This window comes from Quercus lobata, chromosome 1, assembly GCF_001633185.2.
Source record: "Quercus lobata isolate SW786 chromosome 1, ValleyOak3.0 Primary Assembly, whole genome shotgun sequence".
In the NCBI taxonomy this organism is placed as follows: domain Eukaryota; kingdom Viridiplantae; phylum Streptophyta; class Magnoliopsida; order Fagales; family Fagaceae; genus Quercus; species Quercus lobata.
Window position 1 is genome coordinate 13,231,521 of NC_044904.1, and position 22,333 is coordinate 13,253,853.

The 22,333-nt window shown below is 35.1% G+C and overlaps 1 protein-coding gene across 3 annotated transcripts in view; it reads right to left on the minus strand.

Moving 5' to 3' along the window:
• Window positions 1-22,333, minus strand: part of LOC115979777 (DNA polymerase epsilon catalytic subunit A-like) — a 29,568-nt gene extending 7,235 nt beyond the window's left edge. The window contains exons 1-36 of one of the 3 annotated variants that reach the window (XM_031101839.1): window positions 22,032-22,333; window positions 21,553-21,618; window positions 21,358-21,417; window positions 21,180-21,275; window positions 19,467-19,627; window positions 19,203-19,291; window positions 18,898-19,115; window positions 18,000-18,086; window positions 17,651-17,785; window positions 16,664-16,786; window positions 15,190-15,273; window positions 13,810-13,974; window positions 13,519-13,695; window positions 12,802-12,915; window positions 12,417-12,521; window positions 10,565-10,683; window positions 10,326-10,467; window positions 10,153-10,247; window positions 9,910-10,015; window positions 9,742-9,821; window positions 9,461-9,637; window positions 9,155-9,242; window positions 8,935-9,015; window positions 8,708-8,851; window positions 8,371-8,466; window positions 7,655-7,855; window positions 6,292-6,346; window positions 6,065-6,207; window positions 5,535-5,974; window positions 4,715-4,862; window positions 4,442-4,636; window positions 4,254-4,328; window positions 1,717-2,873; window positions 1,589-1,637; window positions 506-666; window positions 362-428 (exon numbers count right to left, since the gene is read on the minus strand). In XM_031101839.1, coding sequence (XP_030957699.1) covers window positions 362-428; window positions 506-666; window positions 1,589-1,637; window positions 1,717-2,873; window positions 4,254-4,328; window positions 4,442-4,636; window positions 4,715-4,862; window positions 5,535-5,974; window positions 6,065-6,207; window positions 6,292-6,346; window positions 7,655-7,855; window positions 8,371-8,466; window positions 8,708-8,851; window positions 8,935-9,015; window positions 9,155-9,242; window positions 9,461-9,637; window positions 9,742-9,821; window positions 9,910-10,015; window positions 10,153-10,247; window positions 10,326-10,467; window positions 10,565-10,683; window positions 12,417-12,521; window positions 12,802-12,915; window positions 13,519-13,695; window positions 13,810-13,974; window positions 15,190-15,273; window positions 16,664-16,786; window positions 17,651-17,785; window positions 18,000-18,086; window positions 18,898-19,115; window positions 19,203-19,291; window positions 19,467-19,627; window positions 21,180-21,275; window positions 21,358-21,417; window positions 21,553-21,618; window positions 22,032-22,190 — 5,658 coding nt within the window. In that variant the 5' untranslated portion in view covers window positions 22,191-22,333. The remainder of the gene's footprint in view (window positions 1-361; window positions 429-505; window positions 667-1,588; window positions 1,638-1,716; window positions 2,874-4,253; window positions 4,329-4,441; window positions 4,637-4,714; window positions 4,863-5,534; window positions 5,975-6,064; window positions 6,208-6,291; window positions 6,347-7,654; window positions 7,856-8,370; window positions 8,467-8,707; window positions 8,852-8,934; window positions 9,016-9,154; window positions 9,243-9,460; window positions 9,638-9,741; window positions 9,822-9,909; window positions 10,016-10,152; window positions 10,248-10,325; window positions 10,468-10,564; window positions 10,684-12,416; window positions 12,522-12,801; window positions 12,916-13,518; window positions 13,696-13,809; window positions 13,975-15,189; window positions 15,274-16,663; window positions 16,787-17,650; window positions 17,786-17,999; window positions 18,087-18,897; window positions 19,116-19,202; window positions 19,292-19,466; window positions 19,628-21,179; window positions 21,276-21,357; window positions 21,418-21,552; window positions 21,619-22,031) is intronic. The other 2 variants (XM_031101844.1, XM_031101851.1) reach the window with 2 other exon arrangements.

Sequence of the window (22,333 nt, forward strand, 5' to 3'; positions counted from 1 at the left end):
TTTTTTTAACTAGGGTTTATGCAATCTAAAACCTAGCAAGGCCTACCAAATTTCAAGCTAAGCAAAAAGCCCGACCAAAGGTCAGTTTTAGCTTTACTAATTTCTTGTATCTGTACCTCAAATGCCTCTTAATATGACAATTTATGAAAAATTGAAGGTCCTCCAGAATTATGTGGCAAATAAATTGTGAACTACCCAATGAGATGGATACTTATTAAGATCTAAGAAATAATCTTTTACCAATTTATGGAAAACAAAAGGGGGAGGAGGGGAGACCAAAGACAACCAAAGAATAATGAGAAAGCCATAAAAATCCTAGGAAGTGCAGTCTAAGTTATAAACAAGGAGAAAGTAAACAAACCTGATCCATGAAAAGCAAAGAATGCCAGAAGTTCATTGGCTCAAGCTCAATCCACTCAAACAAGTCTCTACAAAATAGCAAAGACGAATTACATGACAGAAGACAATAGCAATAAATCTACTTAAATTCTTTGTCAAGACCAACCTCTTTTGCAGAGTTTTAAGCAAGCTATCACAGTAAGCTTTGGCAGCAGAGAGATCAAATTTGCCTGTGTCTATAATAACCTTTGAGAAGTTTGCAAAAATAATTGTGGCACCCAATTTCCGAAACTCGGCCAACAATAATGCAAACACCTTTTGCATCACCTGTAGATATTAAAAACAACCAACAGAAGTCAGATCAATTGTTTAGGACTTAATTTAGGTAAAATTCACATATTAAATGAATCACCATATCTCACAAGGTATACAATTATGAGAAATCCAATTCATTGTGAAAGATCTATTTTTTTCACAAATAAGATAATTCAAATCATTATTATAACTAGCTGATGTCCCGTGCGATACACACGTATGTTATAAGTTCATTTCAAAATATTTGATAAGAAATTATTTTTATGACCAATTTATAATACTCATTAAGTAATATAATATTTGAGAAATAAGCTTCAATTATTTACATGCCATTAGAAAAAGGGAAATTTATAATACTCATTAAGTATTGTAAATTTTTAAGATTAATATAATTTAGAATTTGAACCTATTGTAATATTGCTTGCATAAATTGGCAAATATTTAATTACTTTTCCAACTTAAGAACATAATTATTCTTATTATATTCTTGATTGTGTGTTAAATTTTTTTTGTTGGATTTTGTTTAAATTTGTTTTATTCTCTAAGAATGCATCACATGGTATAACCTTAGGCTACTAAGGTATTAAACGGAATAAAATGAAAAACTTTAAGTTTGATGGACTAAAATGACAATTATAGGGTGTAAATTTTATGTGTGTATGTGTGTAGAGAGAGAGAGTCATACAAATTTTTGAACTTTATTAATAAATACATTGAAATAAACACATCTTCCATTAATTAATACTTTGACATAAATGCTAAACTTTGAAGAGGTGGAAGCTTAAATAAAGATAATTTCAAGGAATGTGCCATGTAACAAAACCTCATACAAAGTAAAACAAAAAGTATTTAGAGTAACCTTAAAGCTCTATGTGCAGCCTAGACTACTTTCTTGTGTTACAAGGAAATCTTATGCAATCCAACAAGTATTTACCTTGTGAAGTATGCGGTGAAGAGCTGGGTCATGAAGTTTTGATTCAGGGCTGCAACATAAAAATGAAACTAGTAATTATATGATCCAAAAACAAGACGGCATACAAATCAGAGTTAAGATGCTGCAACCTGCAGAGCCATCGATATAGATGTTGCAATATTGCATCAGCATATACATTTCCAAACGTGACTGCATCTGCAAGGCACCTTTGGATCAACTGTTTTAGGACACGAAATGCAGGTGCACATGCAGTATCCTCATCAAAGCCAACATGTTCATTCTGAACAGGTGCTCCAGAATGCATGTCCTGGTCATATCCTAGCAAAGCACCTCCTTCCATTTCATTCACTTGGTTGCTTTTCAAAAGAGCATTTACAGCCAGGTGATGAATCTTTAGCTCCACTGTTATTTTTCTATATGCACCAGGGTATGTAAGAACAGGTTGATGGACCTCATCAGCAAAACAGGTATCTTCCTCATTAATGCCACCTAGATCTGGAACACCATCATCAGATATCCAAAGTACCTGTTGTTGATCACGTAGTGCTCTTGAAAAGAAGAGATCTGCTGTAAATACAAGCCAATCAAGTTCAAAATTCCCCACTGGTACATGGGCATATCTTGACAGAGAGATTCTGTCATTCAACCACTGGGACGATGCAGCACAACGTTGCATTCCAATTTTCGCAGCCACTTGCTGCCACCCAAGAACCTGATAGTGACTATCGCGAGCATTGGAAGGAATGGTCACACATGGGAAATCATCTAGAGCTCGTATACCTGACTTCATTGATTGAGCATTTGGGCATTCAATAACAGCAATTGTAGGTCCGTGATGTTCATGTCTGTACTCATTTATTTCTCTTTGCAAAATCTTTTCAGCATCCTTGATATATCCAACATAGTCCACCTTGAAAATTACACCATTTCTAGGAGGAGGTGGTTCAACAGATAGAGCTTGGCAAGCTTCACGGAATTGTTTTTCAAGAAAAGATGGTGACAAATCTTTATTTTGATAAGGATTAACCACCACAACAGATATTGTTCTTGATGCAGGAAAATACCCAATATATATAGCTCGTCCTTCAGAGATGCTGTGATACAAGTAAAAGAAGGAGATGGATTGCTCCAGATAAGAGCATTCAGTTGTTGTCTTCATGTGTAGTTCACTCAGACTCCAGGCATCCTGGATATTTCTTTTCTTAGCTGTTTTGTCCACTTTACAGACACAACCAATCTGGAGGATAGCATTAAACTCCAATGGCACCTTTGTTTCATATATCCCCTGATCAAAGGATTGCATTCCAGTCAAACCACTTAAGTAGATATCTCAAATAAAACTGGTAGCATATGAGTCATTTTAGCCCTATTAAACAAACCAAGTTCTGAATTTCAATATTCCAACCCTTAGAGTGGGACATTAGAGTGGACGTTAAAATACATATAAATAGACAAATTACCATAGAGGGGGGAACTATTATGTCTCAGAATCACTTAAGAAATCGTGAATTCAATCACTTAACCATAATTTTTAACACTCCCCCTCACGTGTGAGGCCCAACACATGGGATTTTAAACATTTTAAATGGGAGAAGAATAGAGACAAGGATTAAACTCAAGATCTCCTGCTCTAATACCATGTTAAATTATCAATTGCCCCCAAAAGCTTAAATTGTTAGGAGATGGTGAATTCAATCACTTAACCATAATTCTAACACACAACAAGAATGAAAAATAGGCAAACAAAATCAAGAGACAAACATGTGCACTTACATTTGCAAATGCATTAGTAGGATCATTCATCTAAGAGTTAAACCCTTTCCAAATGTGTTACAGCAAAGAATACGGGAAAGAAATCCCATAGTTTAGAGTAACTTAAGATGCTTGGAACCAATAAGTTCACAAGAAATTTCAATTGCCTATACTCACATTTCAAAGCTAAGAAGGAAATTCATAAAAGCCCTTAAAAATTAGCATTGTAGAGGGACAGGATTAATAAGTAATATAATTTTTACATAGCATGCAATAAAAACTTCCACACTATTTGAGCACTATTGGGAGATCTTGCATATACATTATCCCTATGATATCTACAGTTTCCAAAAATAGAAAGACCCAAAAAGAATGCCTATAATGCCTTAAAGCAATTTTAAAGTCATCTTAAACAAAAGTAGATGTAACCTGCTATACTTATTTGATGCAACTTACACAACTGATCATGAAATCATAAGTTGTACTCATAGAGTCTAAAATTTTATGTTTGACATAAGTTGTACCCATTGTCACTTTGCCAGCTGAAAAAAGACAATATAAAGCGCTAAAAAAATATAAAGTTGCTGATGCAACACCTCATACATTAAATTAATCTAGTTTTGATAGTTTGCAATCTACAAATAAAATACCCCACATTTCTGTTAATGCACAAGCAGAAAACATCAAACTTCAAACCATATAGGAGATTTCCTAACCAATCTCTTTTTGATTGGTAGCCAACATGACAACACAAGCGTAATTACCATTTAAAAAAAAGGCTAAGAAATTTGTGACATTAAACGGAAATGAAGACCAGTAATATAACTATATAAGAAATCATGCACAAGGTATGCAACAAGAACCATATATGCCTTTTTCAATTTCTTAAATGATTATAGATTAGCATACTGACCTCAACTTCAGGGTCTGCAAGGAGGGCTGCAAGTTTTTTGCTATATTTTCTAAATTGATCTTCATCAATTATAACCTATTAATAATTCATCAAAGAAGAAGAAAATTAAACCTCAAATACCTTTCATATGAAAAAATCTGGTAGAAGCACCATTATTGTAACTTTAAAAGAGCTAACAGTAAACATACCTCATACAAGTTAAAGCTACGCCTTCCATGAGGAAGAATCTTGCTTACGCGCCTTCCCAGAAATTCTTCTGTTACAGGTGCTTTTGAGTTGAGGTAAAATACCCTAGGAACAGTCATGGGAATCTTAAGCATGATTCCTTCTAAAACAACCCAAGCAAAAAATTGGCCATCTGAACTCGGAACTAGCTGTATAATCTGAACCATAGAAAGAAGAGATCAACCTTCAATTCAAGCCATTCCATCTAAGTGTTTAAAACGAATTAAAACCAATACCTGCCAGTGGCAGCGTGTTAGAGATGCTTCATGCCTCTTAAAATATGAACTGACACCAGATCTGCCCTGAGTATCTTTATGATTTGTCACATCACCCAGCACTTCAAGAACACCTTTACCACGGCGTGGAGTCCTTGAATTGCTCAATCTGTTAAAGTCAGTGCCATTTTACCAAGTAGTAGATTAGCAACATCATCAGGAAAAAATATCTAAGCTCACGTTAAGAGACTTGCATACATATCACAGTTCATTTGAAGTTCTACATATAGTTGGTGGGTAGAACCACATATTTGGCCAATCAAATAAAATTTACTAAGGACCTGTTTGTAGTCCCATGGAAAGTGGACAGTTATATTCTCATACCACCTAAATGATGCGGAGTCATCCACCATAGTTGTTGGGGTGGATCAATTTTTAAGAAATTAAGAAACTCCCTTATTTAGCTTTTTATGTTTATGGTTGCCACTTTTGAATTGCTTCATTGATGACAATATATTTTTTCACAAAATCATATCACATAAACAACAAAACAATTCATTGTCCATGGGAAATAAAAACAGGCCCTATTTTTGGTCAGCCTAATCTTTTTAGTTACACAATTCTATGCCAAACTCCAAATGGAAAAACAATATCATTTTATAAATAATAAAATGTAAACTGGTTCTTTCAATGTTATTAATCAGATCTATTGTAAGGAAGAAAACTCAAAACAAAAGATGTACTAGGCAAATTGTGAATCACATTTGTACAATATCCAATCTGTATGAACAGTTCTAAAACCATCAAATGGGCCTTTGTACATAGGAAACAAAGAGCATACCTTTGCCTCTTCCTTCTCTCTAGAGTATCTTTCCACTTTCTTTTCTTCAGTTCAAGCCATCCTCGATAATCTACATTTTTGTCAATATTTTCAGAAGAAAGGGCAGGTAGCCTATGATCAGTTTGTTGTTGCAGGCAGCCTACTTGGTCATTTGTCTTGACAGAGTTTTGTCTATTATTAACTTCATAGCAACGAACAATTGGTCTAGGTCCAGTTACAGATTTTCTGCTTTTGTTTCCAAAGTCCTCCAAGTCTTTAACAATTTCTTCATTCATCACACCATTGGCGCCAGCAGCATCACTATTCTTTTTCAAAAATTCATCCCTGTTCAACGAGCTGAAGATATCAACTAATTTGCGTTGTCGAAACTTGTCCTCCTTCTCACGAACCTTCTTATGCAGCCAATCAGGATGTACTACCCTAGGGACGGGATTCGCAACCTGAAAATTTCAACTCATCTTACATGAGGCACACAAAAGAAAAAGGGAGATAGATAACTTCAACAAATAACAATGAACAAGCAACAAAACCTTTTGCATTGCTGCAGGAATGGTAATAACTTTCTGAATTGCTGAACTAAGCCTTTGCTTGTAATAAGACCAGTCAATAATGGATCGAATGCCCACATCTGATGAAATCTTGCACCATCTCCGCACATAATGCTTCATTATTTCTGTGAATTCAAATGTGTACATGCTTTCTTTAGTACATAAACAAGAAGCAAATGAAATTTAAGAAAACCATGGCAGAACTTTACCGGCATCAGTTTCAAATATTGCAACAGGAACAGCACGCTCACTTACAGGTGTTCCCTACTTGCATAACACAAAAACAATCTTTAGATTAAAATGACACCACCCAAAAAAAAAAAAATTAGAAAATTAAAAAATAGATATGCCAAGTCTAGTACAATAACAGTATCTAAGATAGCAAAAAGAGATGAAACAAGCACACCAGGGAAACAATCTCTCCTTTGTTTCTGAAACAATCTCTCCTATGTTTCTGAAACAAAGAGATGAAACAATCTCTCCTATTATCATGCATATACAAGCATGGATATATCAGAAACAAAGCTGCTTTGATTTGAGGATGTCTAAGATAGCAAAAACAAAGGGAGGCCCGGCCTCCTATTTCTTCCTAATTACCAAGAATCTCACGTTGTTTTTGCTATGTCAGACATCCTCAAATCAAAGCAGCTTTGTTTCTGATATATCTATACTTGTATATGCATGATAATAGGAGAGATTGATATGTGCAGCATCCAACAATGCTAACAACACCTTTGACCTCACAAGGAAGATTTAAACATGATGATGATAGGCTGAAAACTTGTCCATGTTAAAATACACTTCAATGAGAATCAATAGCTCATATAAGAGGATAAAATAAAGGATGTATTATTGAGTGATTGATTTAAAACTTTGATCAAGTAGGCTTTTCACATGAGGAATAGATTATGCTAGCCTAAGAGTTGGAAAAGAGCAATTTAAATCAAGCTGACATTCTACAAAGTTTAGCTGGGGTCAGAGGCATGGATGAAATTGAGTCAAACACGTTGATGGAAAGGCAAAGGTTGGCACTAACAATAATGTTTCTGATGGTGACAAGGGCAGCAAACAAATTATAATAGGATTGTTGGCTTTACTGCCAAGATCCTGAAGAGTATAAAATTGCTCTTTCATTATGAGATTTGGAATGACTTTCTCAGCACATCAATCTTTCAAGTGTAAAGTAGATCAGCAACACAAATTGGGTGAAAGACAACAACAGCCACAAAATCCCGAGCCTACCATGAGAATACCCTTCCAGGACAACAAAGGTGATAAATATATCATCAATGCTGACAAAATTCATGCCAAATGTTAAATTAATCACAATTAATATACCAAGAGCTGCCATCATATAGCCAATGGTATTTTACCTAATCCAAGAGAATTTCTATTTCATTCCTATGAATGGATCTATATTGTCCATACTGAAGCCTATTTCTGATTGTTCCCTTGATTTTTGCACTGATAATGACCATATGATATCAGAAGAAACTTCACTGGCTAAGTACACACATGGAAGGATCCATAAAGCTCACATTCCTGAAGCTAAAAAGAAAAAAAGGAACATACCTTAGGTTCACATGCAACTATATACTGGCAGCGGAGTCCTTTATCTTTAACCATTGCATCACCAAGAAAATCAGCAAGGCGTCTTGCAGTCGTCACTGCACATGACTTTTGTTCACCATAGTCAGCTAAGGACTTGCTCATTGTGCTTGACTCAGATATGTAGTCAAGCAGCTCACTGTCTGCGATATCGTTTCCTTGATTCTGAGATAAGAAATGAAAGAAAAGATATGGGGAAATTTGAGCAATCCCTATGTTAAATTACCAATTGTCCCAAAAGTTTAAGCTATCAGGAAATTGTGAGTTTAATCGATTAACCATAATTCTAACACTCCCCCTCACTTGTGGGCCTAAACTTCCCCTTAATAAGCGAGGGCCCAGCAAGTGGGAAATTAACATTTTAAATAGGAGGTAGAGTGAAGACAGAGATCGAACTCAGGATCTCTTGCTCTAATACCATGTAAAATTACCAATTGTCCCAAAAGCTTAAGCTATTAGGAAATGGTGAATTTAATCACTTAGCCATAATTCTAACACCCTGTTTTGAAACTTGAATTAATCATGAAACTATGAACATCCTCTGTTACAAATAAATAAGAAAGAGAAAGAAAAAGGGTTTGCACAAGGAACCCTAGAGCCATACTTTAAACAAAGCAAGGGGAAATTCAAACTAGTGACCAAAGCAAAATCAAAATCAATACATCAAACTATTTACGTACATCAAGAAGATCGAGCCAGCGGTTTGCAACAGAAGCTACAGCTGAATAGCATTCCTCCAAGGTGGACCCATGGAGGAACTTATCAAAGAGCTCAGCCTGCAAACAAGATAGTATTTTACATACAGAAGGAGATAATTTGGAAAAAAAATATAGTCAGATGCATCAAGACTAACTACTAAAATGAATATAAAGTTGGCTCATTTTTTCTTTCTGTTGGTAGGAAGATTTGGTTCCATATAACATCAACATAATTTTATCAAGACATGCCACAATGAAGAAAAAACAAAGCCAATTCTATAGCAGGTAAAAGCAGGGACATATTACAATAAGAGATTACCTGGAAAACTTTGATGAGCTTCAGCTCACCTCTACGCTTGATCTCAAAACCTTTAAGCTCGGCAAGGGTTCCATCATCATTAAAAACAGCATATCGCTTCTTAATTAAGATTCCTTCTTCCTTAGAAGCAGGAATAATCATTGCCTGCACGGAAGACCAGATGATTTGCATGAATGCAATGAAGAACAAATCAATTGTTAAATTAACTAGTAACTATTCAACATTACCTTGTATGGTCCATCGACTTCAAATTCAATCGAGCATTCACTATGAGTTGTATATCTTTTATTGATTGGATCTGTTAGTGTCTGTAAAACATAGTAGTTAGAACTTGAAGAAATACTGCAGTTACATAGACAGCCAGAGTCATGTCGCAATACACTAAGCGTAACCAGAATGATACAGAATACATCAGGTATTAAACAATCAATAAGGTTCCAAGCTAACCTGGTATTGATCATTTGTATTGTTTCTGGCCACATCAACATTGAGCATAACACATGGATATGAGATTGTCAGCTTCTTCTTCAAGTCTCTGAAATATATATTTCCCATATGATAGTCAGCTTCTTTTGATACTCAATAACAATATTTTCACAAGTCAGAACAAAACCTTGGATGATGCATTTAAATTTGGCTACATGCAAGTGGTATAATTAAAATAAATGTCAGATAATTGATGAGGATTTTGACAGTTGACATAAAAAAAAAAAACACCAATAACTATGTAAAGCATGAAGAGCAGAATCGTACTTGGTTTTGAAAGTAAAGTTCTCTGGAAAAGATCCAGGAAGCACACACCAGATACCATCTGTATCTAATTCAAGTGGTTTTCCAATTTTTTCAACCAATACGCGAGCATTCTGAATTATTTTTGCTCCTGTATAAGTAACTACTCCAGCCATTTCCATTGAGTACCATCTTGCACCCCTGGAAGAAATAAATGTTTGAGAGATAACACAAACACAGAAGCCACTGTAACAACAGGCTCCATACAATTAGTTTTCAAACCAAATGGAAATCACCAAACTCACTTTCGCATGACGTAACCATAGAAGGAATTAAGTATACACTTATGGGCAAGTTGTAATGAATCATAAAGCACTACCATATCCTGCAAAAACAATACGAGACTATGTAACTCATCATCACAAATTGACTATATTCCAATTGTTCCAAAAGCTGATGAATAATCTTCATACTTGTGCTTCCTGGATTTTTATAGAATTTCCACTAGCCTTGGCTTCTGACAACTTCCCTTTCCAAACCTTGTTAAGTCCTTTGTATTCATACCTTCTGTCCCGAAAGCTTGAACAAGATCAAAAGAAATGCGACTTAGTGAAAAGAAAATGTAATTCAGGAATACACAGACGCACACAAAAGGACTTTCCTTTTGAATATTACAAATTCAGAATTTATAGCATAACAAAATTTTAACTGCTCACCTACGAACAGTGTCAACATAAAATGGGTTTTCCCGCATGCAGATCCCTGCTTCTCGGAGTTCAGTGACTGGCTTATCAAGTACCCGTTTATATGCCTGCAGAAGACAGTAAAATTTATTATCTCTGGCATTACTTAAGCAAAAGCATCTACTAGTACCAAGTGAGAAATATACCTTCTGACTGTACTTTTTTAGACGCTCCTTTAGCCTCAATTGTTGCTCTGTCTTTGGTAGGTCAAGAAAAGATTTTGGCAACTGACCACCAGTACCATCAACGAACTCAGACTCAATTTGCTTCTTCAAATGATAATAGTCACTGAAGTTATTAAGGAGATGTGCATACACAATCGTCAGTCAGTCTTTTATTGATGCACCTATAGAAATAAGGGAAGACTAAAACTAGAAATAAAAACCTCTTCTTTGCCATGAATGTCTCTCCACGCCAAACCCATTCAAGCTTTCGTAGACAAGTTTTTCCGGGACGGTTGAAATCACATGCAGTGCAGACCTCATCTGTAACTATTGATGGTGGCTGGAATAAAACAAGAAGAAACCTTGGTATACATTGATAGCAAAGGTACAAATTGGGGGGATGAGACTAACAAAAACTATTTGATGATGCCGATGTACAAAACAAAATAAACATTTAAAACCACTAATATATCAGCTCAAATTGGAAAAGACATTGTAATGCACTAATCAGGAGATAACTCTCAAAGAAACAAGATAATTAAGAGGCATCAACAAAGCATGTTAATGAACACAAAACCTTACCATAGCAATGTGATCCCACAGCGGGTGTACTAGGTCAATCTGGGATATATAAATGACTACATGGAGTTCCAACTTTTACTAATCTATTTGATGTATAGCACAAATATGGCTATCGCTTTATCAGGTTGTGACAAACAGTATTTAGGCCAACCTTGTAATGTAATGTCACCTGTTGCTTGGGGACAGTACAGAACTAGGTTGACCTTTGCTATAAAAGCAATTACAGTAATGTTGACAAAAACTTGTGAAAAGACAACAATTTCCTTGCTAAGGATAAGAAAACTGGTTTAATATGTCAAAGTAAGTGAACTTGTAGTAATTATAAATGTTGGGAAGGATTTCCAATGGAAAAAGTATTAGAAGTGGTTGGGATCTCTTTTCTGAACATTAAATTTGTGGTTGGGGATAATAACCAGGTTTGCTTTTGGCATGAGCTCTGGTGTGGTAATTCTCTTTTAAGATCAGTTTCTTGACTTAATCCTTCAAGATATGGACAAGGGTACTTATGTTGCCTCATACTTGGGTTGTTCAAAAGAGATAGTACATCATTGGAATCCTCTTTTTTTTTTTGCCAAATTCCAGTATTAGGGGTTGGAATTAGTTGCTGGATTTTTCATCTGTAAACTAATTTTCCAGAGTGCGTTGGAGGTTGAAAAGGTCAGTCCATAAAGCTTGATGTTCATTCTCTTCACGATGCCCGAAAAGGCTATTTGGTTTGGAATTGCATATGGAGTGCAAAGGTTCATCAGAAGGTCTCTTTTATTGTTTGAATAGCTGCATTGGAGAAGATATGATGGTGGACAAACTTCATAAGAAGGAAATTCTTATAGTTGATTGGTGTTAGATGTGTAAAATCTATGGGGGAGCAAGTTGATCACACTTCATTGTTTGGCGGCAGGAGAGCCTCAGTTACTTGTTTATACAAGCAATGCCAAGGAATTTGATCCAATTACTTGCTTGCTATCAAAGCAAGTATAGTTTTTTTTTTTTAAGTAGGAAGTATATTTGACATAGACTTATACTAAGAGATATGGAATAATTTTCCATTAAATCTTTATATGGACATTTTGGAGAGAGAGAAAGATAGAAATAGTCAAACATTGGATGGTGTTGAGCTCATTCGTAATTCAATCAAGTTATTATTATTGGGATTTTTAAACAATTGGATGACTCTTACAGGCTGCATTTATAAAATTCCTTGACCTTTTAAAGTTTAGATTGTAATAACTAAGGAGAAGTTCTGTACATTTCCAATTTACTTGGGCTTTCTAGTTTCTCCTTTAATTTATGAATTTAATCTTTATCAGAGAACACTGCCTTACAGATCTTATGATGTCCCACTGTCATATTCTCCGTATTCAAATCAAAACCATTCCATCCTTGCAACATATTTTACAAGCAAATGGAAAACATAAACCAAAATTTAAAAATAATTTTTTTTTTTAAATGAATATCATCCACAATTACTAAAAGCATTTATTAACATCGTACCTGGAGTCTGTTTGTTAAAATAATATTTGGATACATTGCAGCTACATCAAGATGATAAATAAGGGGGCATTCATCGCGTATAGGTTCGCCTTGCAGTCTTACAAGCTACAGATGAGGGAAGAAAATAATTAATGAAAAAAAATTCTTCCCGAATATATATCTTTAAATATTCAGATGTTAACACCATATTTAGGTGAAGAACTATACAGTAAAAAATAAAAATAAAAAAAGAATTGCAAGCTTAGTGGTTATGAGCTTTAAATGCAAATTACTATACAATGCATTACATATTATTAAAAGAAAATTTACTGAACATATTTGGACATGAGTCCAAGCCCCATTACTGGAACATAAATCATATGCTTGAAATAGAAATACTCAGTACCTTTTCCATTATAGCATTCTTCACTTCATCATAATTGGACACCAATTCCAAGTCCATCTTACCCTCTACTCTTATAGCATATTGCAAATCCCGGTCAAGGTTGTTGATCAGTTGCTGTAATTCAAAATACTCCAGAGTGAATCAAGTATATTCACAAAGCAGAAATAAAAGGATTCATATTAGGAAACCTTAATTCAGTAGCTTTTGATTAGGCACAGTAGATTCTTTTTCTTTTTCTTTTTCTTTTTCTTTTTCTTTTTAATTCAGTAAAGCAACTTCCAGAAAATTTTACAAAAGGATGGATCAATCTTGAAGGAAGTTGTTAGACTGAAATATATAGGAATAAAAAGGATAACATTACAAGATAAGTGATGCAGCAAATAAAACAATATTCCACACAGAATGCCTCGATGAACCAAGACTACAAGTCTACAAGGTTAAAGAACATATAGTAAGATTTTCAACAATACAAGCACACTCAAATTGCTGTTTGGTGTATGTTAAAATATTTCCACCTAGAGGAAATAAACACTCATTTGAAATAGATATATCATATTTAGTTGTTTTGACAAAATAGAATAAATTCACTAGACAGTGGCCTATGAATGTAGAGATACTGGATGAACACTAAATCAAACCAGAAATCATTTTCGAATGATGTAACTGAACGTCTGGTCAATAAAAACAGTACATGAAACAGAAGAAGAAATTGCATACCTCATAGGCAGATGGATCAAGCTTGAAACTAGTAGGAATATCAGATCTAAAAACCCCACTTTCGAGGCATTCCACATGGCCACCTATATAAGTCTCACTCTCAAGAAGGTGACTATTGTAAAACTTCTCTGGGTCAGATTGGTGTTTGTTAGGACAGATAACATTAGCCTGATACGCCTGTAAAGGTTGCAAAACATGTGAAACTGGAAGAAACTTGATAGCATAGTGTTGGAAGAATTTGCTTTACAAAGAAGTGCAAAAGCTTCAGAATGCATGCACACAAGAACACACCTGAACCATAAGCAGCATTTCACAAAGGGTCCCACTACCTTTGCGTAAAACCTCATCTGGTGACATAGGTATAATAGTAGCAAGAGAGAAAATGAAGGGATGAACATACGTCATGTACAAGTAGTAAGTTGAAACAGCATCAGAAACAGAATAGGAGGCCATCATCTGTGATAATATTTTCAACAAAAAAATACATATATACTATCATTAGAAATGATCCCAAGAAGGTAATGTACAAATAATTAATAAATAAAGGTAGGCAAAAACCAAACAGAATTTTCAACTGAAAAACTCAACAGGTACTACATATCAACAATGCGCTTCAAGAAAAAAATATTTTTACAATGCTGACTGCCAAGAAAAAGAATTGTGGTATATAACATCCCTGGCCGAGCAACCCTGAGACAACAATAGCAGCACTTGGGATCAGGGCATCTGATGTGGTGGCAGCCAGCAACTTCGACACATACATCATATTTATATAATGTCTGTGTGCATGTGTCTATGTATTACAGGAAGACTCATAGCTGTGGGTTCTCTTCATAACTAGGGTTATAAATAACCATATAGACATAACTTCCAGTGCCTCAACCAAAAGCGAAAGTGGGATATTTTATTGATGAGCTACTCTCTCTCCCCTTCCCCCTAAATGCCACAGGGTTAGTAATAGAAGCCAGCATATTACTAGCTCCCTAATTGCTTTTCACCCAAAAAACCTAATCAATTATGAGTTATTAGCAACACATCTATGAGGTTGCCTAACCAGTAAGGCCCTCTTCAATATCAAAATGAATTCTCATTAGAACATATTAGAATCAAACTTTGGGAATGTCAAAAGTGGCAAGATTGGCTTATGCATCTGCTTCTGTATTGCCCTACATATACAAAGGAAAAAGATTAGCTCCAAACCAGTTAGGAGCTATCTTCCTTTAACCCATTATGTGACAATTGAAGATACCATCAATGTGTAGTTATAATCACATGACTTTTTTAATGAATCATGTGACTTATTTAAATAATACACATGAATAGTCTTATAAATTGCCACATAGTGGGTTGGAAGAGATTCCTCCAAACTGGTTTGGAGCTAATCTTTGTCCACATACAAATTAAAACATGGTGGATGATACCGAGCTCAGCCAAGCAAATAAACTTACATGCCACTTGCTCCAAAAGACCAATAAAGAGGTCAATTTCAGACCTAACACACAAATATGCACATACAGCTATCATTTTATATATCTACAATAGTTCATATAGTGATCCTTTTGTCCTTAAATCCCATCATCATTATCATATAACATGTTCCAATTCTATAACTGGCACACCATGTCAAGTCAATTTTGCTACATCAGGAACAACATTTCCAGTCACTCATACCTGAGGCTTTTCCTTTGCAAAGCGAACCATATCCTCAGGATTCACCTCCAGGGGATCATAACCCAACTTTGCTTTAGTAACAGCCTAACATAAGATCAAAAAAAAGTAAATGCATAGCACAGCTACTAAAAAGGAATTTCATGTTACTGGAAACTAAAAACTAACAACACAAATAATAAAATTCTGTCATTATGATTATGATATTGAAGTTGCATGTCATTCATATTTTTTTCTCCTAAATCAATTTATAATATTTCTAAGGTAAGAGCATGGATGTACCACACAAGGTGAAGTTATTCTTTTGTCAACATGTTAATCAAGATTCAAGAGGATCATTTGTCATTTAGATTTTGCACAGTGTCTCCTATGTTGATATGTAAATATGTTCATTTTCTTCTCTCTCACTTGCCGCCACACCAACCCTACCACAACTGCCAACAAGTCCAGCAACCAAGACAAAAAACAAGGCTGAGCTCCATCAATCAAAATAGCTAACCACTGCCCATCATAACAATCACCAAACCAAGCCTAAGCCACCACTTCTCCCCTTGAACCAAAACCCAAGCCACCATAAACCCATCATTACACAAAGCTTTGGCAATTTTACAAAGGCTACACCACCATGTATCCAAACCATAATGCATCCATTACCAGGTCTAATTCAGAAAATATATATTCCCCAGCTGGATTCTGAGAATTGAAGTTTCTATTTTCAGAGATGGCAACACTTGTAAATTCACGCTAATCCTGCCATTGCAGGGTCTGAGAGGGGAGATCCAAATATACAGTCCTAACACTCAGCATATATACTTGAAAATGGCTGCTCATGTAAATTAAACCATGAACACCAGCCATTGTTTGACGAATATAAATAACATGTTAATCACGCAGAGTGGTTATCAACATGTAAAGAATTAACCCTCTAATTGTAGCATTTATTTATTAAGAAATGTGGGAAATGCTAAAGCCAATAAATAGGCCTTTGGATGTTGTGGATTTTAGTGAAAGCATAAAATTGGAATCCCACTTTGATATGGACATGATAAAAGAATGAGAAAAAAGACTAAAAAATGACCATGCCAATCAATAAGAACCAAAGTAAAGTTATCACTTACCAATTACAGAATCTATCTAAATATGGTTGCATGCAGATGTAAACCCAAAATTTCAGAAAATAAAAATAAAAACAATGAATATCACTGCTATGTGTTACCTCTATTAGTCATTTGAGAACTTGAAAAGAGAATAATACAACAATAATATGAAAATTTATTCTTTCATCTGTCATAGAATTGTAATAAGAAATGAAGGGGTTAATATTCAAACAATTAATAGCCTGTTAACCATTAACTCTCAAGATGTACATGCCATAATTAAGAATATTTTCTGGGTAAAGAAAAGAAATGCAAGAACTTGTAATGAATAAAAATTAAACTAATAACAAACAAATTGAACCCAAGTTGGGAGTTTGTACCTTTAGGCCCTGGCTTCCTTGAGGGAGATAACTATCACGTTTGACCCAAGCAAAGCAATCCAGATGGCAAGCAAATTTAGCACGACACTCCCCTTGATTCTTGTCACACTGAAATCCTACCTCCTGAGCCCAAAAAAAAAAAAAATTCAACAGGGAGGGGAGAAACATTAAAAAGAACAAAGCTATACTTCTACATGGAGCAACCAAGATATCCCGATGACAACTGAAATAAGAATATCTCAAAGATCACATGTATATAAGAACAATTCAACTATTACTACTCTTACTAGAATAATTAATGTTAAACTCGGCATCAAGTCAATAGTTTTGCACACGTTTAATCAAAGATTGAGAAGCAGAGAAAATTTTAGCTAACAATGCTTTTGAAACTTCTTTCATAATTGCCATGATAGCATCAAGGTCCAATAAAACATAAAAGAAATTTGAAATGTGTAACTTTTGTCAATTACTGTTGCTGTAATTTAAAATATGATATGAATACAGTAAAAAAAGAAATGAAAGTTCAAAGAAGTTCGAAGTAAAATGCATGCAATCCCACTACTAACAGAAAAGCCAAAAATTTTCATGTATGTGTAATTTCAGTTGAATTTTTTGGAGAGCTAAACAACAGAAAACTAAATATTCTGTAAAGCACTCTATATCTAAATACTTCAATTGAATAAAGACACAATTGATGTAACACAACATGTTACAGGCAAAAACATAGACTAAACAATATGAAAGTCTGGTTCAATATTTTAGTGGCAAAATGATTTCAGAAGTCTTTTGCTATAAGCCACAAGCCATTAGCCAGCAGTAGATCACTGACTAACTATAACAACATATTTATAGCCATTGATCATGATACAGGGTAAATTTATGCATGCAACTAATGATATTTATGTTCTAGCCTTCTCGGTAATAAAAAGAAGGTAAAAGTCTAAGCTGATATTCTAGTCATTCAACTAACAGAAATAAACAAGGCACCTCACTCATTTTTAACCCATGATAGGCTGCTCTGCTTTCCAGGAACGGCCAGTCAAAAAAATCACCATTGTACGTGACATAAATACCAGGCTTCACCTCTCGCATATGGGCAAACCACTGTCTAAGAAGCTCTACCTGCAAGAACAATCAGATCACTTAACAAAAATTATCCTGCATAAGCATCCTAAAGCAGTCTAGGAAACCTAATTGATATAAATGCACATGCATATTATATGGACAAACAATAAACACACGTGCTGGAACACAAACACATACACATGCAATATAAATGTATACCTAACTAAATACATGCATCTATACATACATATAAAGATTTGTGTATCATTACCTCATTTCTCACATTTGTCACTTTAAAATACCCTTCAAATTCCGGTTTTGGAGTATACTCTAAGTCCTCTATGTCATCTCCAACACACTGAAAATAAACACAAAAAAGTTGCAGATATTTATTAGCTATTGCCAATGAAGGATTGAGTCTATCAACACAGAACAAAATCATGGCTAGGGGATCAATGAATAACAAGCAATGGCAATAATGGGGCTTACATAGATGCAAAAGAAATGAATAATAATTCATTTTCATCAGCAATCACTGGAGGAAATCAAACTTTTATGAACATATACTGGCCACAATCTTAAAAATCATTGATTTGGTTAATTAATTACAAAGGTAACATAATATTGGAACTCGAGAATATAACATCTGTTGTAACCAAGAGTAAATCATAGATATTATAAGGAGATAATCTTCAATGCTTGTCAATGAACTGAATTAGTATTACCAAAATAGTTAGGATATATTGCTTATAAAAATAAAAATAAAATAAAAAGGAAACTTCTGTGAGAGCCAACCCTGCATTAGTCATCTTTTACAAATACATCCCCCCCCCCACACCCCAACCCTGCTCCTCACCCCCAGGTTCTTTAACATGCATCTGTGAGAGCCATTAACTCTACCAATATGTCCCAAACTTCTTAATTAAAAACCAGATAATACTCATTTTATACATCTTAGGCTGATAAATCACAGTTATACTGGGAACAGGGAGAAGAATACAACAACCCCCCCCCCCTCCAAAAAAAGCTTCAAATGCAAATAACTAGTTATAAAATTAAGCAACTATTATACCTGAACATAAGACAGACCAGAGGAATCACAAAATCTTATTGCAAGACAGATAAAGAATTCACTGAAAGAGCACTAAGCTTAAGCCAATCATGTGTACCTCTCTGTTAATAATCAGGTACCCTTGTCCATCAACCATGTACGAGATCATCATTATTAAATCGTATTCAGCATCAGGAAATTTCAAAGGAAGCTTTGTAGTCTCAATATCAAACGCACAAACATGCACTTCAGCACGTTGCAAAAGATCTGTCCTCTTTTCCAGCATAAGACCAGTACTGGATACACTAACGTCATACCATTGCCCACATCGCACATCTGAGTCATGAATTTCTCAGTGTCTCTAAAGGAGGTAGAAAAATAAAAATGAAATCTCAAAAGAAATAGAAAGAAACAAGAAATCACCATTATCAATGGCAAATCGAACATGATAAGGAACATCATACTCGCGGAGATCAACAATACAATCTAGAAAATCTTGAGGCCTTTGTTCTCTGCAGATCAAGTACCAAATATTTGGGATAAGTAAAGAGATACCACATGTAAGAAAAGGTAAAAGGTCAGTGCTAGGGAGTAGAACTGCAGAAAGAAAACAATAACCTTTTCACTGAAAGGGCAATAATGGCTGGTTCAACGCAAATGGAACCTGAATGAAGAATAGAGCCTTACCTTTTCCCTGCTATAATGGACTCATATGCTTCTGCAGCATCAAATTTTTCCTGGTTTCTTTGAACGACATGCAATAGGTCACTCTTCACATTCATTAATTGTTGAACCGTGTCAAAAGATAGCTTCAAATAAGGTTTGTGCAAGCCAGACAAATGGTTTTTCTGTCCAGAAGCATACAAAGATATCAGAATGCATATATAGGGATACAGAATTATAATACCGACTCAAGAATAAATAATGATAATGATGTGCAAGGATATGACCATTAAATAACCAATCATAACAAGCCCACTATGGTAAATTAAGTCTGCAGGTGAATGATATAGATTATAAAATTATCTGCAACAATTATTTTAGCATGGTACGACCTAACACTCTAGAAAAGATGATTAGCAAGAAAATGGGTTGAATAGACAACTGTACACCCTAACTGCAAATTTGATGTTTTTTTTTGCAAAACATAATGGTTCTTTAATCATGAAGCATACAAGGAAAGATAACAAAAAGGTGGAAATCCTTAAGCCTTATGCAAATGCCTCAGTTGTACAAACTAGCTTATTTATGAGAAGGACAAAGGTGAATGTAGAAACATCCAGATGGTGGTTTGTTGATTCCAAAAGCAGCTGGATTAATGTAAACCCCACAGTTTTACTAAAACAAAGAAATGTGATGCACCAGGGTAGGATAACGAGCTTATTGTATCAAAAGTGTGCTACATCCATCTGCGCTAATGTCAAGGGACATATGGCACGGAAAGGGACCATTTAGGAAGCCATCTCTTCTTTTTTTTTTCATTTTTCTGAAGATTTAAGTTTCAATGACTACCAGTCATCATGTGATAATCCCCATTTAACTTAGTAAACTATATTCCAGTTCAGTAAAAACACGTCAATAATACTACCATGTAAGATGCAGTGAGACCAAGACAATATGGTTTGGGTGTGTAGATTGGCAGGAAGGTGTTATTTATAAAGTAGGATAACATAGAAGGCGATCAACTTTCCTAGTCAAGGTTAGAAATTAGATAGATTGGTTTACCTTTTTCACCAAAAACTATGATTTTGCCAAATCAACTTGATGTGCCTTTCACTTAAGAAATGAGAATCGGGACAAGTACAAGATGGTGACTAACTTATGAGATAATTTTTTTACAACATGTCGGAATTAAATTATTAAAAAAAAGTGTAATCCACATCATGGCGTCAATCAAGCATTGTGTTCATTTCAATGTGAGTAGGTCGACAAGCAATCAAAAGAATACAAGACCTTGGTCCCACTCTTATGTCTAACCCACCATCCCAACATAACTTTAAATTCTGTGGGAAGATCTTGCTTCAAAAAACTAAACTTTCGAAAGGCTGGGCATATTAATATGCTTCCCAATTTAATTGAACTAAATTCACTTGCATAATGATTATGTAACATCAATTGTTATAGAATGAAACTAGCTCTAGCTCTGCCCAAACACAAGTGGAGCTTCTAGCATTGCCAATGGGATCATTGAGATCTCTCTATCCCCCAACCCTGAATTCAAACAACTTCACTTCTTTGGTATGCCCAAGAAGTAGTCAGGCAATCTCTTAAAAATGGTAGAAACTAGAAAACTTGCCTGATAAGCATAAGAAGGAAAGCAGTACAATTGTAAGACATTTCTAATATTCTCTAGGACAAGAAAAATTATAAGAATAGTAATGCAAAAAAAAAAAATCTTACAAGATCAAGGTCTTCTTTCTCAATGATTTCAATATCAGCAATTTGGCTTTCATAGCGCCGTCTCAAATATGCTTCAACATCTACTTCTGTTTTTTCCTATAATAACAATTCCATCAATGTGACCACCATTATGACAACTACTGACCCGTGCTAAATATTTCAAGTTAAACATACATACCTTAGTGGCTGCATAGAAATAAGGTCGGAACTTGTATTTTGACTTGAAAGTCGAACCATCCTACAATTAAACTAAAAATGTTATATAATCAAACAAGCCAAACAACCACCACGCAAGAAAACACATTTCGACTAAGTGCAGTAAGGAACCACTATCCATACACGTAAAGAATATAACTGCGTTGGGAAAGTTTACCTGTGAAACAAAATAAAGATCGACACAACTATAGACGTGTTGGGTGTCTTCATCCTCCCAAGATGACTGCAAAACACGAGAACGCATCAATAATTTTCCTCATGACAAAAGTTCATGTACTTGTGTGTTGCTAGTAAAATTGAGGCATATAGTAGAGCAAACTGAATATCACATTGTAAGACATTTTCATTCTCTGAGATATGAACATAGCACAACTATAGTGACTAAACCAATTACTCATTTTGCAACTAAATATTTTGAGCTTCAAATTGAATTATCAAATTTCATTTTCATATCAACACAAATATAGTTCCATGCAACTAAATTTGCAATTTCCTCATCGCGAACTGATAATAAAGGCAAAATAGCTAATGCTATGAACCAAATCGAAGCAGATAAAAACATAATCATCCAAAATTTGACTAACGGGACATATACATGGAGATGAAATTGATGAATAGAGACCAAAATTGACTTACGGGAGAGGATGTGAGCAACCATCCGAGGCGCTTGTCGCCTTCGGAGAAGAGATCGAAGCCGAACTTGGACTCGAGCTCTTCCCCGGCTGTGCGGATTAGCTTCTGCTTCTTGGAGCTCCGCGGGTCACGGCGGTCCCGCCTCCTTCCTTCGCCGTTCATTTGAACTCCCTCCGGCAGCTTTCAGGTCAGAAAAATTAGGACGGAGAGAGAAATGTCAGTGTAAGAGAGAGAGAGAGAGAGGGGTTTCGAAACCCTTTTCCGAAGTTGTAAATCTGAAAGTGAGGGCACGCGGGACTGAGGTC